This window comes from Hydra vulgaris, chromosome 06 (genome assembly GCF_038396675.1).
Source record: "Hydra vulgaris chromosome 06, alternate assembly HydraT2T_AEP".
NCBI lineage: Eukaryota > Metazoa > Cnidaria > Hydrozoa > Anthoathecata > Hydridae > Hydra > Hydra vulgaris.
Window position 1 is genome coordinate 50,896,168 of NC_088925.1, and position 23,302 is coordinate 50,919,469.

Sequence of the window (23,302 nt, forward strand, 5' to 3'; positions counted from 1 at the left end):
ACCCTCTGATTCAGCATTTTTAGTTCCGAAATGAATCCCGAATCAAAGCAGCACTTGATTCGCAAATCCAATAGAATCTCTAAAGACTATTGCATTTACTGTTGGTTGCTCCTCCTCCCGCAAAATTTTAATTGCTGATTTAAAGTTTTTCTCTCTAGTAGGGTCCAGTTTTAGTAACATGTTCAAACAATTTATTTAAAGTTCCATTTGTTTCAGATAAAAAATTTATTCTCTCGAGTTGAACTTTGTTGGGAATTGTAGAAATACTTAAATTGTATTTTTTTCATCGGGAAACATAAAAATACTTAAATTAAGTTTTTTTTTTTTTTTCGTCGTGATTCATATAAATACTTACATTTTGTTTTCTTTTCTTTCAGATACCATTTAGTATGATTCCGCAATTTGCAAATCTGGTAAACATTGCTAATCTAAACCAAGGGTCTGAGAAAGAGAAATGATAAGAAAAACAAATTACTTATCCTTTATTTATCCATTTAAGCGAAGACAATTTTTCAAAGTTATAATGTGCCTGTAAACTAAACTAATGTTCATGTTTTTTTTTTCTGTATGCACTAAACTATAGCTATTTCTCTAGAAACTGGATTTTTTTAAATCCATCCATAAAGTCATTTATTTAAAAGTGTTGTTAAAGCGTGTTTTCACATAGGAGGGCTTCACTCCTTTTGAACTTTTAGTTTTTCTTGAGAAGTCTGATTATTTTTATAATATAATTATTTTTTTAATTAAATTTATTAGTTGTAAAGATTAATTTTATAATTACTTTTTTTTGAAAAGTTAATTATAGAACTATGAAAGGTGTTAATAATTCGAATTTGAAATAATTTGTCTTTTAATTAAATAACAGATTGTTGGATAATCCAAAATATCTTTCAGTATCTCTAACAGAGATATATAGATATAAGAGGATTACAGATATTTTGCAAATGAAATATTAATGCCTTATATTTATTTTTTTGCTTTTATAGCAAATAACTTTGAAATATTTTTAGAAACATTTCAATCAATTAAACCAAGAATCCACCTGATTTACTCTGAAATGTCGAAGCTTCTTATTTTACTAATGTCTAAGTTTTTCAAAACAATGCTTCTATAAGTTAATAATAATGGCAGCAATTCCATAAAATCTATTAATGAGTTGCTAATGATTGATGTGATAAAAATTTTAAACCATCAAAGTTAATTGATATTGCACAAAAGTCTTATTTTTCAAAAGCTCTATAAATCTCATGTCATGTTCAAATCTTATTTTTCAGATGCTCTATAAATCTCATGTGATGAGAAGAAATTTCGACAAAATTGTCAAAAATGCTTGTAAAATGCTTATCAAACATTTATAAGTTATTTGAAATTGAAATTACCTTGGGAATCAGCTATTTTAAAAAAATTCTGTGTTGATCTTTCTTGATCCTTCAAAAAAGGGAATAATGAGCCTCGAAATGTCTCAAGTCCCACTATAGAAGTCTGTAAATCATTGGAAGTAGTCTTATGTAAAGTCTTTTTACCCTGTTCATCTAAGGAAGTGGTTTGTGATAATGTACAAAATGAATGGTGAGTTAAAACCAAACGGAATTACTTCCAGAGTGCTATTATATATGTTCACTTAAAAGATATTAAACTTTATACTGGAAAAAAGTATTTTAGCTTGCCAATCTTCCTGAAGTTTCAAAACTTTAATTTGGTTTTTGATATTAATACGCTAAAATTTGAGACTAAAGTTTTGAATGATAGTGGTTCACCTAAGTTTCCTAATGTTACATTCTTTTTCAAAGTTGTTTCTTCACTTTTGCATGGTAATAGTGCCCCAGAGAATGGAGTTTAATTAATAAATACATTCTTCATTTACTTAGTACTTTCTTGATCCGGATACAATTAAGGCTTTGAGGTTTGTAAAAGATACCATATTGAGCTTTAGATCAATACTCAATTTTCCCCTAACAAAGTCATTTATACAATCAGTCAAATTAGCTTACTCAAGCTAGAAAGCTTTCTCTTTTTTTTAAATTAATTGTAAATTCACCTCCCCAAGCCCAAGAAGGCCACTACAGATGTGAAGGCTGCTTAATTGTGGTTAGGCTGACTTGGAAGCTAAACTCAAGTTGAAAGATGAATAAGAAAAGTATAAAAACAACTGAAGAATACGAGAAGGCAAAAAAAACATGTTTTGGAAAATGAAAAACAAGCTATTCTTGCATCCATTCAACCAGTATGTTAAACTTAATAAAAATTGTTTTACTGGTGTGATTTTTTTTTTCTTTGCAGGTAAAAGATGGTCTATCAGTTGCTGACAATTTAGTTTTGAAGGAAATAGTGGTTTGTAGAAATGTTTGCTTCAAACAAATAGCACAAGAAATAAATTGCAGCAAGCCCAGTGTAAAATTGAAACAAGGATGAAAAGAAGACAAGAACTTGTTGATGAGCAAGATGTATTAGAAAAAAGGAGTCAAGAACCGTCAGTTTAGTCAATATAGAATTGTATTGGTTTATATTGAAACTCTATTTATTTTGCATTAAAGCTTTATTCTAACTCTAAAATAACAAATTTTTTTTCAAATAAAAATGAAAAATTTATTAACATATAGTACTTTGTTTCTATTCTCCTTTACAAATCTATCACATTTTTCTCCTTTACAAATCTAACACATTATTCACACAATTTGTCAGGTCAGGTTATCCTGCTACTGGTAATATGTAACCCAGTACAACCTGCTTCATGTCCTGCTGCCTTGTAGGATACCCCTTTTTAGGCAAAGGCTAGGAGATGCCAACTCTGACTTAAAATACCTGACTTTGGGGCTCTTGATTGAGTAAAGGCTAGAGATGGTGTCTTGATAAAAATACTCATCTTAGGCATCTGGCTACTGTCTTGTAGAAGACCTCCTAGGCAAAAACTTAAGGGGTGAACTGATTCTATCTGTTGACCAGCCTCGCTTCTTCATCTATTAGGCTGGCGCAGATGTATTTTTAACACATTGTTTCCAGTTTAGGGTGTTGAATGCTGGATCTTCTTGACTCAATGCATGGGTTTTGCTTTTAGTGTGCATTGTCTAGGCCACATTTAGAGCCCTTTGTTACGGCCCAGGGTTTATTAATAGTAATGAGGCAATTGCTTGGGCTATTAAATAGTGTACTGAGTACTGTCTATGCTTTGAATCGAGTTCTTTAACTTTAAAATGACTAAAGTACCAAAAACTTTATGAGAAAAAAAAATAAATCTATAATTCACTAATATTTATAGTCTTCAAAGTAACTTTTCTTCTGTTGAGTCTTATCTCTTGCAAAGTTCACCATACTTACTTGCTCTTTGTGAGACTAATTTGAGTTCAGCTGTCTCATCTTGTGATCTTAGTGTTGATGGTTATTTTTCTTTAATTCATAAAGATTCCAATGGTCATATGCTTGGCCTGGGCATTTACATTCGTAAGAATTCACCCATTTGTCATGAAACTAGGTTTGAATCCACTGACTATTCTTTTATGTGCTTTCGTTTAGCACCACTTCACTCTATCGTCTTTCTCTTTGTTCTATATCGCTCGCCTTCATCTCAAGACTGCACTCTTTTCGATATTATTTCTGATCAAATTGACTAAGCCCTCTCTCTTTATTCATCAGCCAATATTGTTGTTGTTGGTGACTTTAATGCTCATCACACTGAATGGCTTGGCTCTAGTGTCAGTGACTCTGCTGACATTAAGGCCCTCAACTTTTGCCTTTTTTAATCTCTAAGTCAAATAATCAACTTTCCAACCCGTTTTCCAGACAACATTCCGAATCATTTTACCTTCTCTACTCTACTTATGTCTTGTTTTTGATCCTAGTCAGTATAAAACAAATTCAATCAATTTTTTTCAGCCAATCGTTATCGCAATAATTTAGATCTACCTACATTTTTAAACGGTAATGTACTCGATGAGTCATCTACCCTTCATCTTTTAGGATTAAGTCTTACTTCCAATCTTTCTTGGAAACCATATATCAAATCCATTGCAAAATTAGCATCTGCTAAGGTTGCATCTCTTTATCAAGCTCAACATTTTCTCACTCCGGATTTTATTTTCTATCTCTATAAATTTCAAATCCGGCCTTGTATGGAATACTGTTGCCATTTCTGGGGCAGATCTTCTTAAGATGCCCTTTCTCTTTTAGACAAGGTGCAAAAACACATTGTAAACATAGTTGGACCTGCTCTTGCAGCTAATCTCCAACCATTATCACATTGTTGTAATGTTGCTTCTCTTTCTCTTTTCTACAAATAATATAATGGGCACTGCTATACAGAGCTAGCGTCTCTTGTGCCATCTAAAATTCATTTTACTCGTTTTACATGTTACTCGTCATTCAATTAAGTCATATCCTTTTACTCTGACTGTTCCTCAATTCTTATTCCTCTAGTTTTTTCCCTCAAACATTAGTTCTTTGGAATTCGCTTCCCTTATCTTGCTTTCCTGATTCATACAATTTGCAATCCTTTAAGTTGTCTGTCAATCGTTATCTTGCTCAACAATCTTAATCTTTTCTCTTCCAGTAACTTCCAACTCTAATTAGTGGTTGCTTGCAGCCTTGTTGGAAGTGAAGATGTGTTTAAAAAAAACACATAATGAAAGTATTTTAATTTTGGTTCTTTATTTAGTATTTTAGATTGAAGTTTTTGTTTGCCGACATTTTCATGTATTAGTGGTCATTATTAAGTTCAAGTGTTTTTTGTTTAAACTATGTTTTGTTTATTATCTACTTTATGTAGGGTAAATAATATATTATTAAAGGGTAAATAGTATATTATTAATAATTAATTAATTAAAGGGTAAATGATATTTTATTAATAATTAATTATATTCCAAAAAATTATATTCCAAAACTTATTTATGATCTTAGATTGTCCTAAAATATCCTAAATTTCACACAAATTTGTCATAAAAAGTCAAAGAAAAACTTGCAAAAATTGTACTAAAATCATAAAATTTTACCCTGTTTTAGGAGTGGGAGGCTATTTAAAAAGTTGAAGTGGGAGTTGAAGCAAATAGATATATAATAACTAAGTATAATAATGAAATAACCAAACGTTGCTGAATATTCTGCAATTGAATATTCAGTGTTTCGGCCAAGCGTCTAGTCAAATATTTGGTATTTGGTAAAATTACAATTCGTGACATCTCTAAAAGTATACTGGATTTAAAAAGTTTTTGAATGAAAATATTTTTAAGGGTTGCACAAGACCCTTACCATTAGATGTGTGCCTAATATTGTTAAAAAAAATTAGATGATGATAGTTGTAATGATGAAAACAATTATCATGATGATGATGTTGATAATAATAATGGGGATGATGGTGATGATGATAATGTTGATGAAATCAATAATGATCTTGATGATAATGATGATGATGATTATGATGATAAAGATGATGATGATGATGATGATGATGATGATGATGATGATGATGATGATGATGATGATGATGATGATGATGATGATGATGATGATGATGATGATGATGATGATGTTGATGATGATGATGATGATGATGATGATGATGATGATGATGATGATGATGATGATGATGATGATGATGATGATGATGATGATGATGATGATGACAATAAAAACAATGGTGATATATGCCTTTCTTTATTTACCTAGCTGAAATTGATAAACCATGGAAGTTTAACGATAAAACAACAAGAGCATTTTCTATAAATGAACTAATAGATACAAATTTGCCAAATTACAACTCAGTGCAACCCAATGGTTCAACACACAAAGATGTTGGATGCTGTTGCTGCGCTGCCGGCCCTTTAGATCTTAAAGGTAGATTATTCAGTTTGTTTTGTGATGTTTAATTTTTTTTTATCTTTTAGAATTATTTCATTGAAATAAAAAGACTAAAATAAGCACACAATAAAATAGAACAAAAAATTATATTATAAGTATTATAGTATAAAAAATATATATATATACATAAAATACAAAAATTAATAGTATAAGAAGAATCAGGGGCGTGGTGGCTCTAAAAAGCCCATGCGGGATTTTTATTAAAAGGCCTATATATGCGGGATTTTACCATATATGCTTTATGTAAAGGCCCATACGAAAATATATATATATATATTTTTTTTTTTATTTTAATTTTTTTTAGATGCCCCAAGAAGTCCTAATGGTCTTGTCACAGAGCATCGCGGAAGTGCATATATATATATATATATATATATATATATATATATATATATATATATATATATATATATATATATAATAAGTGACCTTATTCTAATAAATCCTTAATAAAAACCAACAAGTTGTGATAATACTATTTGTAATTAATAATATTGTTTGTAATACTTCAAAATAAAAAATGGTAACAACACGATGCAGCGACCACGATGCAGCGTTTTTGTTTTGATTTTCTTAAAACACAACTTTACCGCAAGCAAATACAATTAGTATTTTATTGTTCGAAGAACATAGCTTAACACAAAATTAAAAATCAAAGATTTTAATTTTTTTATTACTATATAATGATATTTATTTTATTATACAATAATATAAATTTTTTTAAATTATATATAATTTTTTTTCTAAAATAAATATCGAAAATCTTGAAAATTAAAAAATTCTTTTTATTTTATGAGAAAATTCTTTTTAGTTTATGCTCTTGGTTTAATTCAGTGTTTTAACTTTTTTTAACATTTTAGGATAAACTCGCAACAGCTAAAATGCCCTCTCTAAAAATGGTGCCGTTATTGACATAGTTTAAACATAAAAGTTTTTATAATGTAGTTTCATTTAGCAGTTCATCATCCTTTTTTAAATCTGTCTGAGGACAGGATATTACAGAGTGATTTCTTTATCTACATACAATAATATAAACTGTATAAAAATAAAAAACTTTATTTATTATTAAAGAAGTTTATATCAGTTTCGAAAGTTTACAAAAATGCAAAACATGAGTTCGATCCTTATTTATATAAAACTTAATTTAAAATTTAACACCAAAATATTTTTCTTAAATGAATTAAAACGCAATACAATTACTTTATAGTAATTGTATTGCGATATAACTCATTTAAGAAAAATGTTTTGGGGTTAAATTTTTAAATTAAGTTAATTTAAGTCCAACAATAATAATAGATATTATTATTGCTGGGTCTGCGGACTTTCTTAAATTGATTTTGTCAACATTACGATCGTTAAAAATCGTTTATGGGTTCATTATTTTTCTCATGAAAAATATATCATAATACGTTTTAAAACATCTACTTTGTTTTCAGAGCAATATTATTATTATGCAAAATACTAATATAATTGCGCTCAAAGTTGAAATCAAGTTAAAAATCAAGTGATTAATAAAATTTAATTTGTGCTAACATAAATATTTTAAATGATTCTGGAATTTCTTTAAAATGTAGAAAAAATTAAAATTTGCCAAAAGGCCCATATTTAGATGAAAAAGTGAAAAGCCCATGCGGGAATCCCGCTTGGCTTCTGGGGCCACCACGCCTCTGAGAAGAATATATTTTATATTTTTTCTTGCAGTTAAACTTTTTTTACTGATTTTGCTCTGGTTTACAATTCTGGTTAATTATTCTGGTTAATTATTGACATTTTAGCTTCTACTTTTTTTTAATTAATGATTCTAACAAATGGGAAAGCGTGACTGTTTTGAAAAAAAATTCTTTGAAAAGTATAGTTATTTCGAAAAAAATTGATTAAAATTGTTTTTTGAAAATTTTTGTTTAAAAGGAACTAAATCGAAACAAATAGGACATATGTAAAAAGGAATAGTGCTGAAAATGCCAGATTGATTTATTCAATATATATATATATATATATATATATATATATATATATATATATATATATATATATATATATATATATATATATATATATATATGTAGTCATAAAGTACTTGTAGACATAAAGTAGTCATAAAGCACTTGCCTCATAAGTGAGAGGTTCCAAGTTCAATCCTCACCACGTCTCTGGTAGTACCGCGCTCAACTTGTTTCTTCGCGCAACAGCCTTGTATGTCAAGGTTTGTGTTTCAGAGTTATAGAGTTGAGAGAGAGTTATAACCACTATTAAGTAGCCTCTTCATCTGTAATGGCCTTCTCGGCCTTGAGAAGGTGAATAACAAAAAATATATATATAAATGTATATATAGCCTAATGTTTCTTTCCAATTTCATATGATAAATAATGCATCATCATAAGATATATTTTGGGAAAATTCTTGTGATAAAGTTTTGAATTAATTACTTTCTTTGATTTAAAAATAATTCCTAATGAATAAGTAAATATTTCCAAGCTCAAGTTTTCAAAATATTTTCTAGATTTTGCTAAAAAATGAATAACAAGATAAAATTTTAAAATATGTTCAAAAAGAGTTTTCAAAGCAAAACTTATTTTTTGGTTTATTCCACTTTTAGCTTTTTGGAATAATTCTTTACTTTAATTTCTAAGCAGGTAATGTACCCTTTGAAATTTACACAAAATATTTGCTTCTTTTGAAATCTATTTTGCAGGGATTTGATAACGCCTGCCTTGAATTAGATAATCGATAAGAGGTTCTGAAGAACAGACTCTAAAACTCCTATAGCAAAATGAAAAGATTAACATTTTTTTTATTGCATTTTTATTGTTAAAACATCAAAATAGCTGTGGTCAAATTGTAAAGAAAAAAAATTATAAGCACAAATCGTTTTTATGCTTCCTAAGTTGTTAATTTTAAATAAACAATCTTATAATACATACAGAAACATTGTATTACATTTTATTATGAGTGTTTTTTTCATTTCAGATATATGTTTTTTTTTATTTTATAGCTCTTTGGGTAAATATTCATTCTTATTAACATAAGAAAACATGCTTTTCATTACTTACACGTATAAGAAGATTTTTTTTGAATCCTAAAGAACTGAATAAATTTTTAACTGATACTTGAGTTGATGGTACAAATAGAGTAACTTGTGTCATTTAATATCAAAGTGAATGAATTAATTTCTGATTCTCCCACCATTATAACAATCCCATATTTAATTCAATAGACTGATCCTTTTTGTAATCATGAAAAAAGCATTCAACTTATTTTTCAATAATTTGTGTTATTGGATTATCTTTAGTTTGTTTGTAGATAAATTTGGCTTTTTCCATTTGCAACTTCTGTATCTTGATCTGCGGCAATATTGACTTCTGTTTCAGTTTCTAAAACTCTGCGAGTTTTTGAAATTGAAACAGAAAACTTTCGAAGTAAGTTTCCTTTTTTCAGCTTTAGGCCTTATCTTTCTAGATGAGATGTCTTTTTTTTTTAGTTTTGTTTAATTTACAATACCTATACCTATACAATACCAATACCTATGGTACATATGATATTTCTCGATATAAATGTTATATACAATATAATGTTATATACAATATAATGTTATATACAATATAATGTTATATACAATATAATGTTATATATAGTATAATGTTATATTCAATATAACCTTGGATCAAGAAATAAAACAGCACAAAATACAGATTTATTAAAAATCTTATGGTCTTTCCAATCTTTTTTTCTCTTATCTTAACTATATACGTTTACCATTTTATTTTTTCTAGGTCATTTTTGTAATTATTACAAATTTGGTAGGTATTGGTCTTAAGTTTACTGTTCTGTTTGTAAATTTTTGGTTGCTTGTTACTATCACATTGAATCAAGATACAATTGCAATGTTTTCCATTTGTTCAATGAGAATGCAAAAGTATCATTCTCTTTTCTTAATATTGTATAAATCCTAATATTATGTAAAATTAAAAAAATTCATTATATAAATCTTAATATTATGTAAAATTGAAAAGATTCATTATATAAATCTTGATATGACAAAATAGATTCTAGCATATTAAATTTCAGCTCCATCTAGTCAAATTAAATTTCAAAATATTTTATGATTTTCAGACATTTTGCTCAATATTGCAAAAACTAATCAGATATAAACAAAACTACACAAAAATCTAATTATGTAAGCATCATAAAAAAATTAAAAAGAATTTTTAAGTGGATTTTGAGGAAACACAATTTAAAATTATCCAAATTTCAACCAATCATAATGATAAATATCAATTCTTGAGGACAGAGAGTCAAATGCATCTTAAAAGAATTTTTTTATTGGGTGGAGAGTACGAAGTAACAATAAAAGTTGTAAATAACTGTTAAATAATTTATAGCTGTACCCTCCCCTACTAAATTGTGTTAGTAGTATCTTTTAGACATTTTTAACTTGTCATATTATACTTTTTTTAATTTTTTAATTTTATTTTATTTTATTTTCCTCTCATTACAAGACTTTATCATTTGACACAGAGTATTTAAATGATATTATTTTCTTTCAGCAAGCATTGATCGAAGCGCTTATTGTCCAGGTGAACTTATATTAATAACTGCTGAGGCTCTAAACAACACTACTCGTAACATGGCTGGAATGAAAGCTCAACTCTACAAGCATATAGAATACATTGCTAGCCATAAAAGAAAATGTTGTTCTGAAAAAATTGCTGAAATTCAAGGTAGAGGATGCTATACTTACAATTAAATCATAAATTTTTACCATATGATTTCAATTTGCACTCCAAGAATAGTATGTCAAGTTTCAATTTTTAAAATTTTTCAAATTCAGTGAAATGTGTTTGTAGTATCAAAAAATTTTAAATATAAAAATATTGTTACCAAATTATTTCAAAAGTTTGTGGTCTTTGTATAAAAGTTTAGTTTGTTAGTTTAGTGCAGCAGTTTTGACATTTTTTTTTAAAGGTTAGTGTAACAGTCTACGTTTTTCTTCAAGGTTAGTGCAGCAGTCTCTACATTTTTCTTAATGGTTACTTCAGCAGTTTTGGCATTTTTCTTAATGGTTAATGTAGCAGTGTTAGTGTAGTTTTGACATTTTTTCTTTGAAATTTTTATCCAATGAATTTTAATTCACAATGCTTTATAAAACAAAACTTTTATATCTTTTTATTTCGTTTTTTTTTTTTTAATTTTAAAAATATTTTTTTTAAATCTATAAAATATTTAAACTAATGCAAAAATTACATGAATAAAAATATTAGTTGTATTAGTTATTGAAGCTGTGATAAAAATTATAAGATATAATTCTTTATTCTGAATATAGTTATAAATATTTTTTTTCCATCTTGAAGATTCTAGACATGAAAATTAGTAAAACCTTTTAAATCATTTAAAAAAATTCTGTAACAAAAAAATAATATTTTTGTGTATGCATTAGTCATTAATTATTATTTAGATAATAAACTTAATTATAAGATATAATTAATTACAAGATATAATTCTTAGATATTATTAAATATTATTATAGATATTAATTATTAGATATAATTAATTATAAGATATAATTCTTAATTATAAGATATAATTCTTTATTCTGAATAAAGTTATAAATATTTTTATTTCCATCTTGAAGATTCTAGACATGAAAATTAGTAAAACCTTTTAAATCATTTAAAAAAATTCTGTAACAAAAAAATAATATTTTTGTTTATGCATTAGTCATTAATTATTATTTAGATAATAAACTTAATTATAAGATATAATTAATTACAAGATATAATTCTTAGATATTATTAAATATTATTATAGATATTAATTATTAGATATAATTAATTATAAGATATAATTCTTAATTATAAGATATAATTCTTTATTCTGAATAAAGTTATAAATATTTTTATTTTCATCTTGAAGATTCTAGACATGAAAATTAGTAAAACCTTTTAAAAAATTCTGTAACAAAAAAATAATATTTTTGTCTATGCATTAGTCATTAATTATTATTTAAATAATAAACTTAAATAGTTAATATAATAAATGCACTTAAATAGTCTTTATTAATTTATACTTTAATAATTAACAAAAATAGTAAATATAGATAAATAAATAGTAATAATAGATTGTTACGATTATTTGAAATGATTATAAACTAGTGATTTTTTAAAAGATATCCTTAATCATAAAATATTTTAATGGTATGCATCATCAGATAAAAAAAAAACTTGTAGCTGCAAGAACCATAATGTAGGGTTATTAATTTTTTGGTACTATGGGGCCCTGGACTCTTAAAAAGTTGAAATCTAGAATCTGGACTTCTAAGTTATTTAAGAACTAGTTTAAACTCTGCGTTCATGTAGTTTGTTTAAATATTTTTTAAATTTAGGTCCGCAAATACCAAAAGGTAAGTCTGATTCCTGGCTAAATCAGCCTTTTTTAATTCCTGCAACATGCCCAACGATTTTTACATCTAGTGTTATCAAAGTCTGGTATGAATTATGTGTTGAAATTGATGTTTCTTGGGGATTTGACCCAACTGTAAGAATGCAGATTATTATGGGTACAGTGCCACATTTTTCAACGTACTGCCAACCTGGTGCTAGTTTTCAACCTAATCAATTTCAACCATATCCTGAACTTCAAAGTCAAACACCAAGTTAGTTTTTCAATTATCTTTTTTTTTCATAGTGTAAAAGATCATTGTGTAAAACTTGCTAAACAACTTGATAAACATTGTATTACAAAGGAAGTATATAAAATATAGAATAAACCTATATTTAATATACTCTCTAGTTAACAATTTAGTGTAAATTGTAATAATTAAATGCAGCACCCGTGTAAAATATGTATGCATGTGTGTGTATATATATATATATATATATATATATATATATATATATATATATATATATATATATATATATATATATGCAACTCTCAGAATTGCCGGCCTAAAAGTGTTTGAGGCCGACAAAAAATTGTGAACCTTGTTTCTATGCTTTATGGTGAGACCTATTATCAACTTTTTTTTGCTGACCTTTAAAAGATTGATGTCGGCAAATTATTGTGAACCTCATTTTTCCTAATTTCAAGGGTTGTATATGAAGTTTTTGATTTTTCATGAAAAATTCATTAATCAGTACTGTTATAATTTTCCACTTACATATGAGGAAATTTTTTTCAAGTAATGTACCAAAATTTCAAGTTATGTACTATCCTTACTGCTTTACATAGTTTGTAGGATTGTTTTTGGTCTAAGCCCAACCATTGATTATTCATTGTTTCTGGAATGTCAACTATTTCTCCAAACAAGTTATCTATATCTCCAAAAACATTGAATTGAGAATTATACTCTATCATATTGATATCAGGGAGAAACCTAAAAATCCAGTGTTGGTCCGTCAATTCTCTCTATTAGATACCAATTTTCCAGTCTGTATTATTTGCTTTACGATCTGCTCAAAGAACTAAATATGACACTGTAAGATTATATTATTGCAGCAACAAATGAACACTTTTGCAATCTTTTTAGCTGGTATCAGTATAAATAGGTACACTAAAATGACCAAGGTATTGACCACCAGGTTCTATAGTCATGGTAATCTGTTGCTTTTTGATAATAATAGGATTTAACTGTTCATTTGAAACATTTATCATTATTCTTATTGAATATTTTCTTCCATCAAAGTAATTAGCAATATTATTTGTATTTGAAACTTTTAAGTTATCTTTTTTTCTTTGCAATCGCCATGACTATGTTCTTTGCTCTTGTTCTTGATCTTGAAGGATCATGAGCCAGAGGAATTAGCAGTAAGAAGTTCTGCTTCTTTAATTAAATCTTGCAGATAACTTGTATAAAATTGCAGCACTTGTGGCAGATGAAATCCCAAACCTATAAAATAAAACTAATTTATATATATTTTTATTAACTCATCATCTGAGTATTTGCTGCATTATATAACCATATAACAAATAAATAAAGCAATATATAATCATATAATTACTTTATGCTATTACTATATGATTGACATGTTTGATGTGAATATTCAATGTTTCTTCTTGATTTCCTTTTTAGATATACTGTTACAAATATAGCATAAACACCTAACTTTTTATATAGAACTCATTCTACCAATAACTTATTTTTCATCCAGATAAATATAGGTCCAATAATCTCAGAAATATTAGTGATGGACGAATGCCTACTTTTAGCTTTTGACATAATTGCTGAATTAAAATCAAAGATATAAAAATTACACGAAATTAAATAATATCAAAGCACTCGTTAATGTGCTTGCATTAAATATATTTTCTATATTTATTAACTGCAGAGAGCAACATAGAAATCTTATTAAATTTGAAGCTCTTTAGTCTAAAACATAAAGAGTGACTTTAATAAAACCTAAATATGAAAATTTGAATATGAAGGCTTTTTTTTATCATAAAGTGGTCCATATCAAACCTACCTTAAAATTTATTTTAGATTAGAATACACTTTTTCCTTATATTAAATTTTATCCTGTTACACACTTTATGTTTGATTATATTATGTTTTGAAGGTGCTAAGTTAAAATGCATTATTTCATTTTACTTGAAGTTATCCAAGATACATCAATGACATTAAGTTTAATTAGAGCTTAAGAGGTATTTATCAGCTTGTATTATTGAGATATAAGTATCTTATATTTTGTAGGAGTTTTAAAATAAAATTTGAAACATCTTCACATAATTCTATTGATTTCCCAGAAATCTTTTAATGTTGCTCTTTTTTTCCAAGCAAATTTTTTTTTTCTTGTGATTTGTTTTGAGGTTTTCACACTTTTATTTGTTTAATTATTACTCTTTGAGACCACATTGGTATGCCACCATTTTAATAATACTTAGATCTTAACATCCAATACCCTTCTATGCTTACCATACTCTAGTTGAGTTACTTTGTTGTGCTTTAGGAAATGCACCGATGAACCAAGGGTTCTCTTTATGAAACAAAGAGGTACAAACTGGCTAATGCTCAAGCTGGCGACAAAGTGGCATTTTTCATTATTAAAGAAACAGCTAGTCTTGACTTATGAAGGAACCTGATAAAACACAGTGGTAAAAGTGTCACTATTCTTAATACACCACCACAGTGCTTTGGTTGCTTTTTTATTAAGTTTTTCCTTAATCTGTGGGATTACTAGAGAAATACTTACTAAAGAATCAAAATGACTTATGCGACTTGCTAAAACATCGTCATTGAGTAAAAATAGGCATTAATTTTTCTTACCTTCTAAAGTTTTTATGCAGTTCTTGCTTATAAAATATGTCTGTGTTTTTATAAATTTGTATTTCAGTTTAAATGATAACCTAAGAATTCTGCTATGATTATGTTATGAAAAAGTATATTTTACAGAATGCTAAAGAATGATAAGTCACTCGGGATGGCTCTTTTACTTTTTCTTTACTTAAACGAGTAAGTTAGTTTTTATGAAAATAAATTTCATAAATAACTTTAAATATTCAAATTAAATTTACATTTCCGTATAAATAATTAATTTTTTTGAAATAACTTTTACTTTATATTCTTAGTTTTTTTACTTTAGAAAGTAATTTATGTAAAAGTAGATTACATCAAAAAGTAATTTACTTTTACATGTAAAAGTAAATCACGTAAAAAAGCTGTTTAATTTTGCATTTAAAATTACATTACATAATATAATAGTTCCTTATACTGTAATTTACATTTATTAAGTTAGGGAATAAGTTTCCTCGGTTTTTTTCAAAGAGGATTATTTAAAGGATTTGTTTGTTGTTGAACAAAGTGTTTGTATTCATTAGACAGTACCTTTTCTGCTCTACAGAACTGTGTTATTTGTTTTTTTGAATATTTTTAGTTTTTCCTATTTCCACCCTTAGAAATGGAATACTCAGGTGGCAAAAATGCACAGAAATGGTTTGCATTTGTTCAAAAACGGCAACTCTGACCTCAAAGACATACCTCGCAGCGAACAACCCACAGAATTCAATGAGGAACACCTCAAGGCACTTTTGAAGGAAGATGGTCGCCAAACAAGTTGTGAATTGACCGAAAAAATGAACTGTGATCGTAAGACAATCCTCAATCACCTTCACTCAATGTAATTTGCTGAAAAGCTCAGAGCCTGGGTGCCTCACAAGCTTAACGAAGTCAACAAAGAAAATTGTCTTCAAATCGCTGCTCAACACCTTGCACGCCATCAAGCAACACGCGGCCATAAACAGCGTTTTTTGTACCAAATTGTCACTGGAAATAAGAAATGGTGCCTGTACGTCAATATGAAACAAAGAAAGGAGTGGGTGACCCCAGGAGACATGCTGATGCTGAGAGTCAAGCAAGATCTCCACCCAAAAAAGACCATGATCTGCGTTTGGTGGGACTGAAAAAGCATGATACACTGGGAAATGCTTGAAAGGAACGCAATGGTCAACAAGAAGCTCTACATTGCCTAAATATGCCGCATAAATGAGGCTATGCAACTGAAACATTTAGTTTGCGGCAACATTTGGTCTGCGCGATTTTAGGTATTTCCACCTTGTAAAGTTTAAAAATATCAATAATAGGTTTCTGCCCATGTTTAAAATCTTTAGTTTTGGTCCATGATATTTTTTGCTATAAAAACCATTCTTTGAATCAAACGATTTCAAAGAATTCAATCACTGACCAACCATTTAAGAGATTTTGAATTTAGAAAAAGCTGAAACATGGCAGTGAGCAGAAAGCACAAATACCCATGGAAGACTCAGAAATGTTTGACTATTGGAAAAACATAATTGGCATAATTTTAGTTCTTTTTTACACGTTTTTTGCGTAAAGGTTTTTATTATTTAAAAACTAAGGAGGGAAAGCTGTAACCCCAAGCCCCGCATATTTAGGAGCCGCAAACTTTTTAAGAGGATGTTTTATTTTTTAAGGTTTTTTTGATATGAACTGCCACTTTGATATGAAAAGTGCCCACCTGCTCAAGAATTTTCTCAGAACTTAAAAGTCCTAATCCGGCACTGATCTAAACAACTATTGTATTTTATATGGGCATGAAAAATTTAGAATTTATGTAAATAGATTTATGTAAATATTTTTATCTGTATGTAGTATCAGTGGCCTAACTACCACAAGGTCAGTGTAAGCAAAATTTACAGACCCTCAAGCAACCAGACTAAGGATGGCAAGGTTTAGGAGCCCCAAACTTTATTTAAAGAATTTTTGTTTTTTTTAGAAAAGTTATTATTCCAAATAATCAGAAATTAGGAACCTTAGCCACATATGCCTAATGGCCAAAAATATTTTGCTACACCACTGTGTAATATAAATGTAACCAGAGCTGTAGCACAGCAAAGATTTATATGTAGATTAAGAAATAAATATTTTGGTGATTGGAGCCTGGAAACAAAAATACTCTATAACATTTACCACCCCCACTCCAAATGTGAGGGCAACGACTTAGTAATTTTAATTTTTTATTTATTTTCTTACACTAAAAGTCAACAGGTTTTAAATTCATACACTAATTTTTATTGTTCAAAAGTTATGATTCTGTAAAGTTTACACCCTCACTAAATGAGGTGGTTGTTTCAATATTTTTCTTAACACTATAATGTGGTATAAGCAAGAACATACGTCAGTTTGGCACTTAAGTGTGTTCTTGCTTATATTACAATATAATATCATAATATATTAAAGAAATAAGACACTGTCAAAAAAGTGTTACATTGTATATATACTAAAACAGATGTGCTATTAAATATATAAATTATGCTAACTTTATTAGATTTAACGTACCCAGGTTCAATTCCATTGTAATATTAAATAAGAATTGTTTTGTGATGGTTTATTTTATACATGAGAGTTAATTTGCTGTTAGTATTTATTTTAACCAAAACCATTGCTTTTTCATAATTATATTTATATTACATCTCAAAATTTATGCAAGTAGACATTATATTATTGGTTATCCATAAATTTTTTAAATGGGTTTAATATGGTTTTCAACAACACATTAAAAGGTTTTCAGAAAACCTCACTTGTAAGTAACTATATAATAATACTATTAGTCGAAGAGGTTGTTGATTAAGAAATTCTAATTGTTTGGTGATCAAACCTTAAATATAAAGATATAAAACCTTTTTGAATTGCTTTTGATGTATAATATCATTCAATACCACTCGTATTTAAATCAATTTAAAATTAAATTGTTTATTTTGTTTAATGTATATTTTCATAAATATCACTTTTTATAACACCATTGTTTTTATGTCTAAAAAATATAATTATTTTAAAATTCTGTTATTCATTCAATTTTCTCCTGTTTTAGTATGTTATTTTAGAAAAAGATTTTTCTGCAAGTAAAGAACCAATTTAAAAGCCCTTTAGTATTTCAGCTACTTATATATTAATTTTTTAGGAATATTTCCAAAAGATACAAAGTTATAATTGTGAACTAAAATAAACTTAGTAATCTCAAAATTCAGAAAGACACATATAATCACGAATAAAATGTTTGCCATAATTATAATCCTCAAAAAAAAATTTCCATGTGGTTATGTACCTTAAAATTAAATCTTGTACTGATTCCTCTTGCAAACCCCTCCCCCCCCTCCTTTTCCTACACACCAACCTCCACTACACTAAACATCAATTTTAAATGACAAGTTTTTAATGACTATACTATTTAAGGATAATTTGGGACATGGCGATGAGAATATTTTTGTTCTTGCCATTTCCATATTTAAAAAAAAAAAATTTCTAATTTTTTAACAGCAAATTTAGAAGAAGAAAAATTATAAAAATAAAAAATCTGCCACTGAATTAAAAAATGTCCCCAATCAATGAAAAAAGAAAAATCATATCATTTTGAAATATCCTTTTCAAAATACGAATGACTTAATAGACTAAAGGTCACTTATAAAAGCTCAATTTTTTTGAAAAAAGGATTATATTGATTTTTGCTCCGAACTTTTGAATGAGAAACAGAATTAGATTTTCAAACAAACTTAAAACTTAATTAAAAATATTATTTTAAATCCCCTAAATAATTGGGTTCAAAATTTATATAGCCATAATTTTTGGCCAAGAGATTATTACATGACACTTGTCAATGAAGTTAAATTTAGTTTATATTACAAAAAAATGTTTTATAAACTTGCTGCTGCCATGTTAATGGCATATGAGGGATGTAAAAATTCTATGGTTTTTTTGTTGACAGAATCTGATTATTGTAATATTTTTGCAAAGCTTTTGTTTTACATAAACATGAACATATAAATGTTTAGAGTTTGCTCTGTGTTGTTATATAAAGTTAATTTCTCAAGCAAACAAAAAAAGCTTACTACAGGCTTGGTTTTAAATATTTTATTAAAATCTAGTTGTTTAAATATTGTGATTTGTATTTTTATTAATTTTTTTTACTTTTAATTTTTAAAAATTCAAAATACAAAAAGTAATAAAAATTTACTGAAAAAAATATTAACTTGATATTATTTAATTATATAAAAAACTTTTCTTTATAATCGACCGTATAATTTTAAATTAAAAATTTTTTTTTTAACTCATTCTACTGCATTCGCATTAATTACTGCATTCGCATTAATTACTGCATTCGCATTGATTACTGCATTCGCATTAATTACTGCATTCGCATTAATTACTGCATTCGCATTAATTACTGCATTCGCATTAATTACTGCATTCGCATTAATTACATTAAAATAAGCAGCTGTTGCGGTTATCAAAATTTTTTTTTAAGTTAATTTTTTCACTTTTTTAACTTTAAATTTTCTTTTGAAAATAAAATTAATCTTAATGTTATTTATATCAGTTATTTAAAAGTGTGAAAATTTAATTTCCAGTTTGTTTTAAAAGACTGTCTGGTTTATTTTTCTTGCTTTGGAAATTGCTCTGCATTTTGTAATTTTAATTTAGTTTTGTATTTTTGCTACTTTTATTCAGTGTGGTTGTTGTTAAAAACCAATCTAATCGAAACTAAAATTATTTCTAGAAATGACTAACTGTTATAATTGTTGTCTGGAAAAGACTAATTGATATTAGTTTATTCCAGACAACAGTTTTATGAATAGTTCTTAATAAATAAACAAAAAAGTCTTTAATTAATCATTTTGGTTAGAGTGGTTGTTAACAACGACCACACTGAATAAAAGCAGCAGCATAGCTACAAATATGCCCAGCTTCTTTACAGTAAATTTTTATCAGGGGCAATAGCCTAACTCTCCCCACAAAAAAATTAATACTTTTTTTTTGTGGGGAGTGCAAATTGGTATTTTGCATTTATGCCAATATTTGAAAATTTATTTGGCTCATTTATGCCAGTTCGAATTTATGCCAATTCGCTCTTATGCCAGTTTTTGCAACTGCTTCGCAGTTATACCAGCTTCTGTAACTGCTTCGCGCTTATGCCAGTTCGCACTTGTCCCAATTCGCACAATACAACTTATGCCAATGTTGGCAAATTTGTTCGCCGCACTTATGTCAATTCGCATTTATGCCAATTTGCACTTGTGCCAGTTTTTGTAACTGCTTTGCACTTATGCTGGTTCGCACTTATGCCTGTTCGTACTAACGCCATTCACGCTTATGAAATTCGTGCTTATTCAGTCGTCCCAAGCAGTACACCTAGAAATTTTAATGATACTTCTCTTTTTATTTTGTAATTGTTAATACAAAGATTTGGAAATTTTAATGGAATCTTTGATAAAAGTAAATATGCCTAAAGCATATTTATTTTCATCTAAAGATTTAAGAATATCATGAACAAGATGAACAATCACCTGATCAGTAGAGTGACCTTTTCTGAATCCAAATTGTTTATTATGGAGTGTGTCAATCTAAGAAATAGTACAGTCTTTTATGCATAATATTTTTTAATATTTTTTAGAAGCATAGTAGTATTAAAATAGGTCTGTAATTTGCTATACCCATTATATAAGTTGCATCTCCAGATTTTACTACTAAAAAACTTTAATACTAAAACAAGTAAATCAAAAAAATGTCTTTTCAAAGCTATTTTGTAAAAAGTCTTTCTTTCTAAAAAGTAATAAACCAACTTTAAAAAAAGAAAAAATGTTTGAGAAAAATGTTTGGGCACGGCCCCCCTTGCCCAAGAAACCAATTTAACATCATCGGGACTACACAAATGCTAAAAGTTTCAGAGAACAAGTTTGAATGAAAAAGGAAAATTAGTTTAAAAAAAAAAAGATTCAAAAATGTGGAGTTCCTCATTTGAATTGGCTCTGAAAACAATTCTAACATGCACGTTTATAAAAGTTACACAAACGCTGAAAGTTTCACAAATGCTGAAAGTTACACAAACGCTAAAAGTTTCAGAGCATTAGCTAGTCTAAAAGTGAAAATTGCAAGATCCTGGGACAACTGATAATCGACAAACAACTTGTAGTTTCAAGTTAATGCTTAATAAAAAATTTTAAGTTAATTCTAAAGTGCTATTTAATTAAATACTATTTTATTTTCCAATATTACTTATTCAGGTTGAAAACCAACACTAAAAAAAGAAGATTATTGGGGTACCCCCATCTTTAGTAAAAGTACTTTAGTACCTTTAGTAAAAGATTGTCCAGCTCTCCTTACCATTTTTTTTCAGATAAGATGGTAAGGAAATGGTATACAGTTAAGATTACTGGTATACCGTCTCTATGCTACTGGTTTATCCGCTATATGTTGACTATATTTACCCCAATTTTAATAGAATCACCGTTCAAGATATACGTGAAAAGAAATCCCTTCACAATCCCCCACCACAAACACTGCCCACATACGTCAAAGAAATACTTGAAGTATTACCCAGAAGTGCTCGCAAACAAGCAACGGTTTTGAAAACGCTATCTATCTCAAAATTTATGTTAAATCAACATGAAATGGCTGTTCTTTGAGGAAGTAAATATTGTAACTTACGTTTTACTTACAAAGTAAAGTATACAATTTCAAAGACAAAGTACTTTTATATGTAATTATAACAATTTTTTTCAATTTACTTTTATGTAAGTTGTCTTTGCTAATTAATTACTTTTACACATAAAAGTAATTTGTTTTTATGATGTATTTTTACTTTACTTTGTAAAGTAAGTGCTAGGTGTTTTAAATATTATATTTATGTAAGATTACTTTATAAATAACTTTTTTTACATATAAAAAATAAATCACATTTCAATGTAAATTTCTTACATAATTAAAAACAAAACAACTTTTCAAAGTAAATTACGTACACGACTTACCATTAAAAGTAGATTTGCAAGTAAAAGTCTTTTAATGTAAATTACTTTTTTTAGTTTTTTATTTTAAAAACTAAACTTAAGTAATTAAGTTTTACATGTTATATAATTTTATGTAAAAAAAAAAATGAATTACTTTTAAATGTATAAAAACTAAATATTTTAATATGAGTTATGTAAAGTAATTTACACCTAAAAGTAATTCGCGATCAAAATAAGTAAAGGAGCTATCCCTGGCACAGTCAAAAAAGTTTAGCTATTAAGTTTTTAAATCAATAAGCGATGTTTTTCATAATATGTATTTATTATAAAAGCTTGAAATAAGTTATTTCAAATAAATTTAAAATTATTTTGTATTATTAGATGGTTTTATGGGTTACCCACTGATGAGTCCACCCTTATATGTTCCTATGGTTGGAGCTACTGCAACAAATATAAGTGATGAAAATGATGCCAAGACTTTTGGTGACTTGAATTTCATACCAGTTTATGCGTTTAATAATATGCAACAGGTTTGAATTATTTACTTCTTTTTTTTATTTATTTATTTAAAACTCGTTACTAATTAACTTCATTGTTTCAGCCACAAATAAATGGTTTACCAGTTACTAATCAGCTTTCTCCAGTTGTTGAACAGCAACCAGTGAATCCAATGTTATTATCTCAACCCCCTCCTACGAGCTATGGTTCAACAAACTAATTATGATATCGTACAGTGTATTGGCTTAGTAACCGTTTTAAAGTATCGTTTGCACAGAAATCAATGTGAAAAGCATATTACGACTTCTTGAGCGAATATTCAAACAATTTTTTTTTTTTTTTAATTGAATCTATATATGCGAGAAAGATCTAACTGCATTATTATGTATGCATTGGTAAATTTTATTTTATTTTAACTTTTCTTGAGAAAAAAAAAACTTCAATAATTCATAATAAATTTATTTATAAGGATCTAGAAATATTTGACATTTCTTGCATATATACACTTGAATCGTTTGTTTCAGAAACCCGTCATATGCATTTTGTTTTGTTTTGTTTTTTCGAAAAACTATATGTTTTACAAATTTGTATTTTTCATTTTCTTTTCTATTTTTTTTTATTATTTATAAATTATTTAAATATTTTTGTTCATATTTCTACTGTATTTTTTGAATGTTTTTCAAGCAATAATTTTTTGTTTTACTATAAAACTTAAGTTGAATAAAAA

At 27.4% G+C, this 23,302-nt stretch overlaps 1 protein-coding gene across 2 annotated transcripts in view; it reads left to right on the forward strand.

Annotated features, from left to right (window-relative positions):
• LOC101240725 (arrestin domain-containing protein 3) overlaps nt 1-23,302 on the forward strand; it is a 45,794-nt gene extending 22,492 nt beyond the window's left edge. For both annotated transcript variants that reach the window (XM_065800406.1, XM_065800405.1), the window contains exons 4-8: nt 5,656-5,823; nt 10,392-10,565; nt 12,227-12,496; nt 22,459-22,607; nt 22,679-23,302. In XM_065800406.1, coding sequence (XP_065656478.1) covers nt 5,656-5,823; nt 10,392-10,565; nt 12,227-12,496; nt 22,459-22,607; nt 22,679-22,795 — 878 coding nt within the window. In that variant the 3' untranslated portion in view covers nt 22,796-23,302. The remainder of the gene's footprint in view (nt 1-5,655; nt 5,824-10,391; nt 10,566-12,226; nt 12,497-22,458; nt 22,608-22,678) is intronic.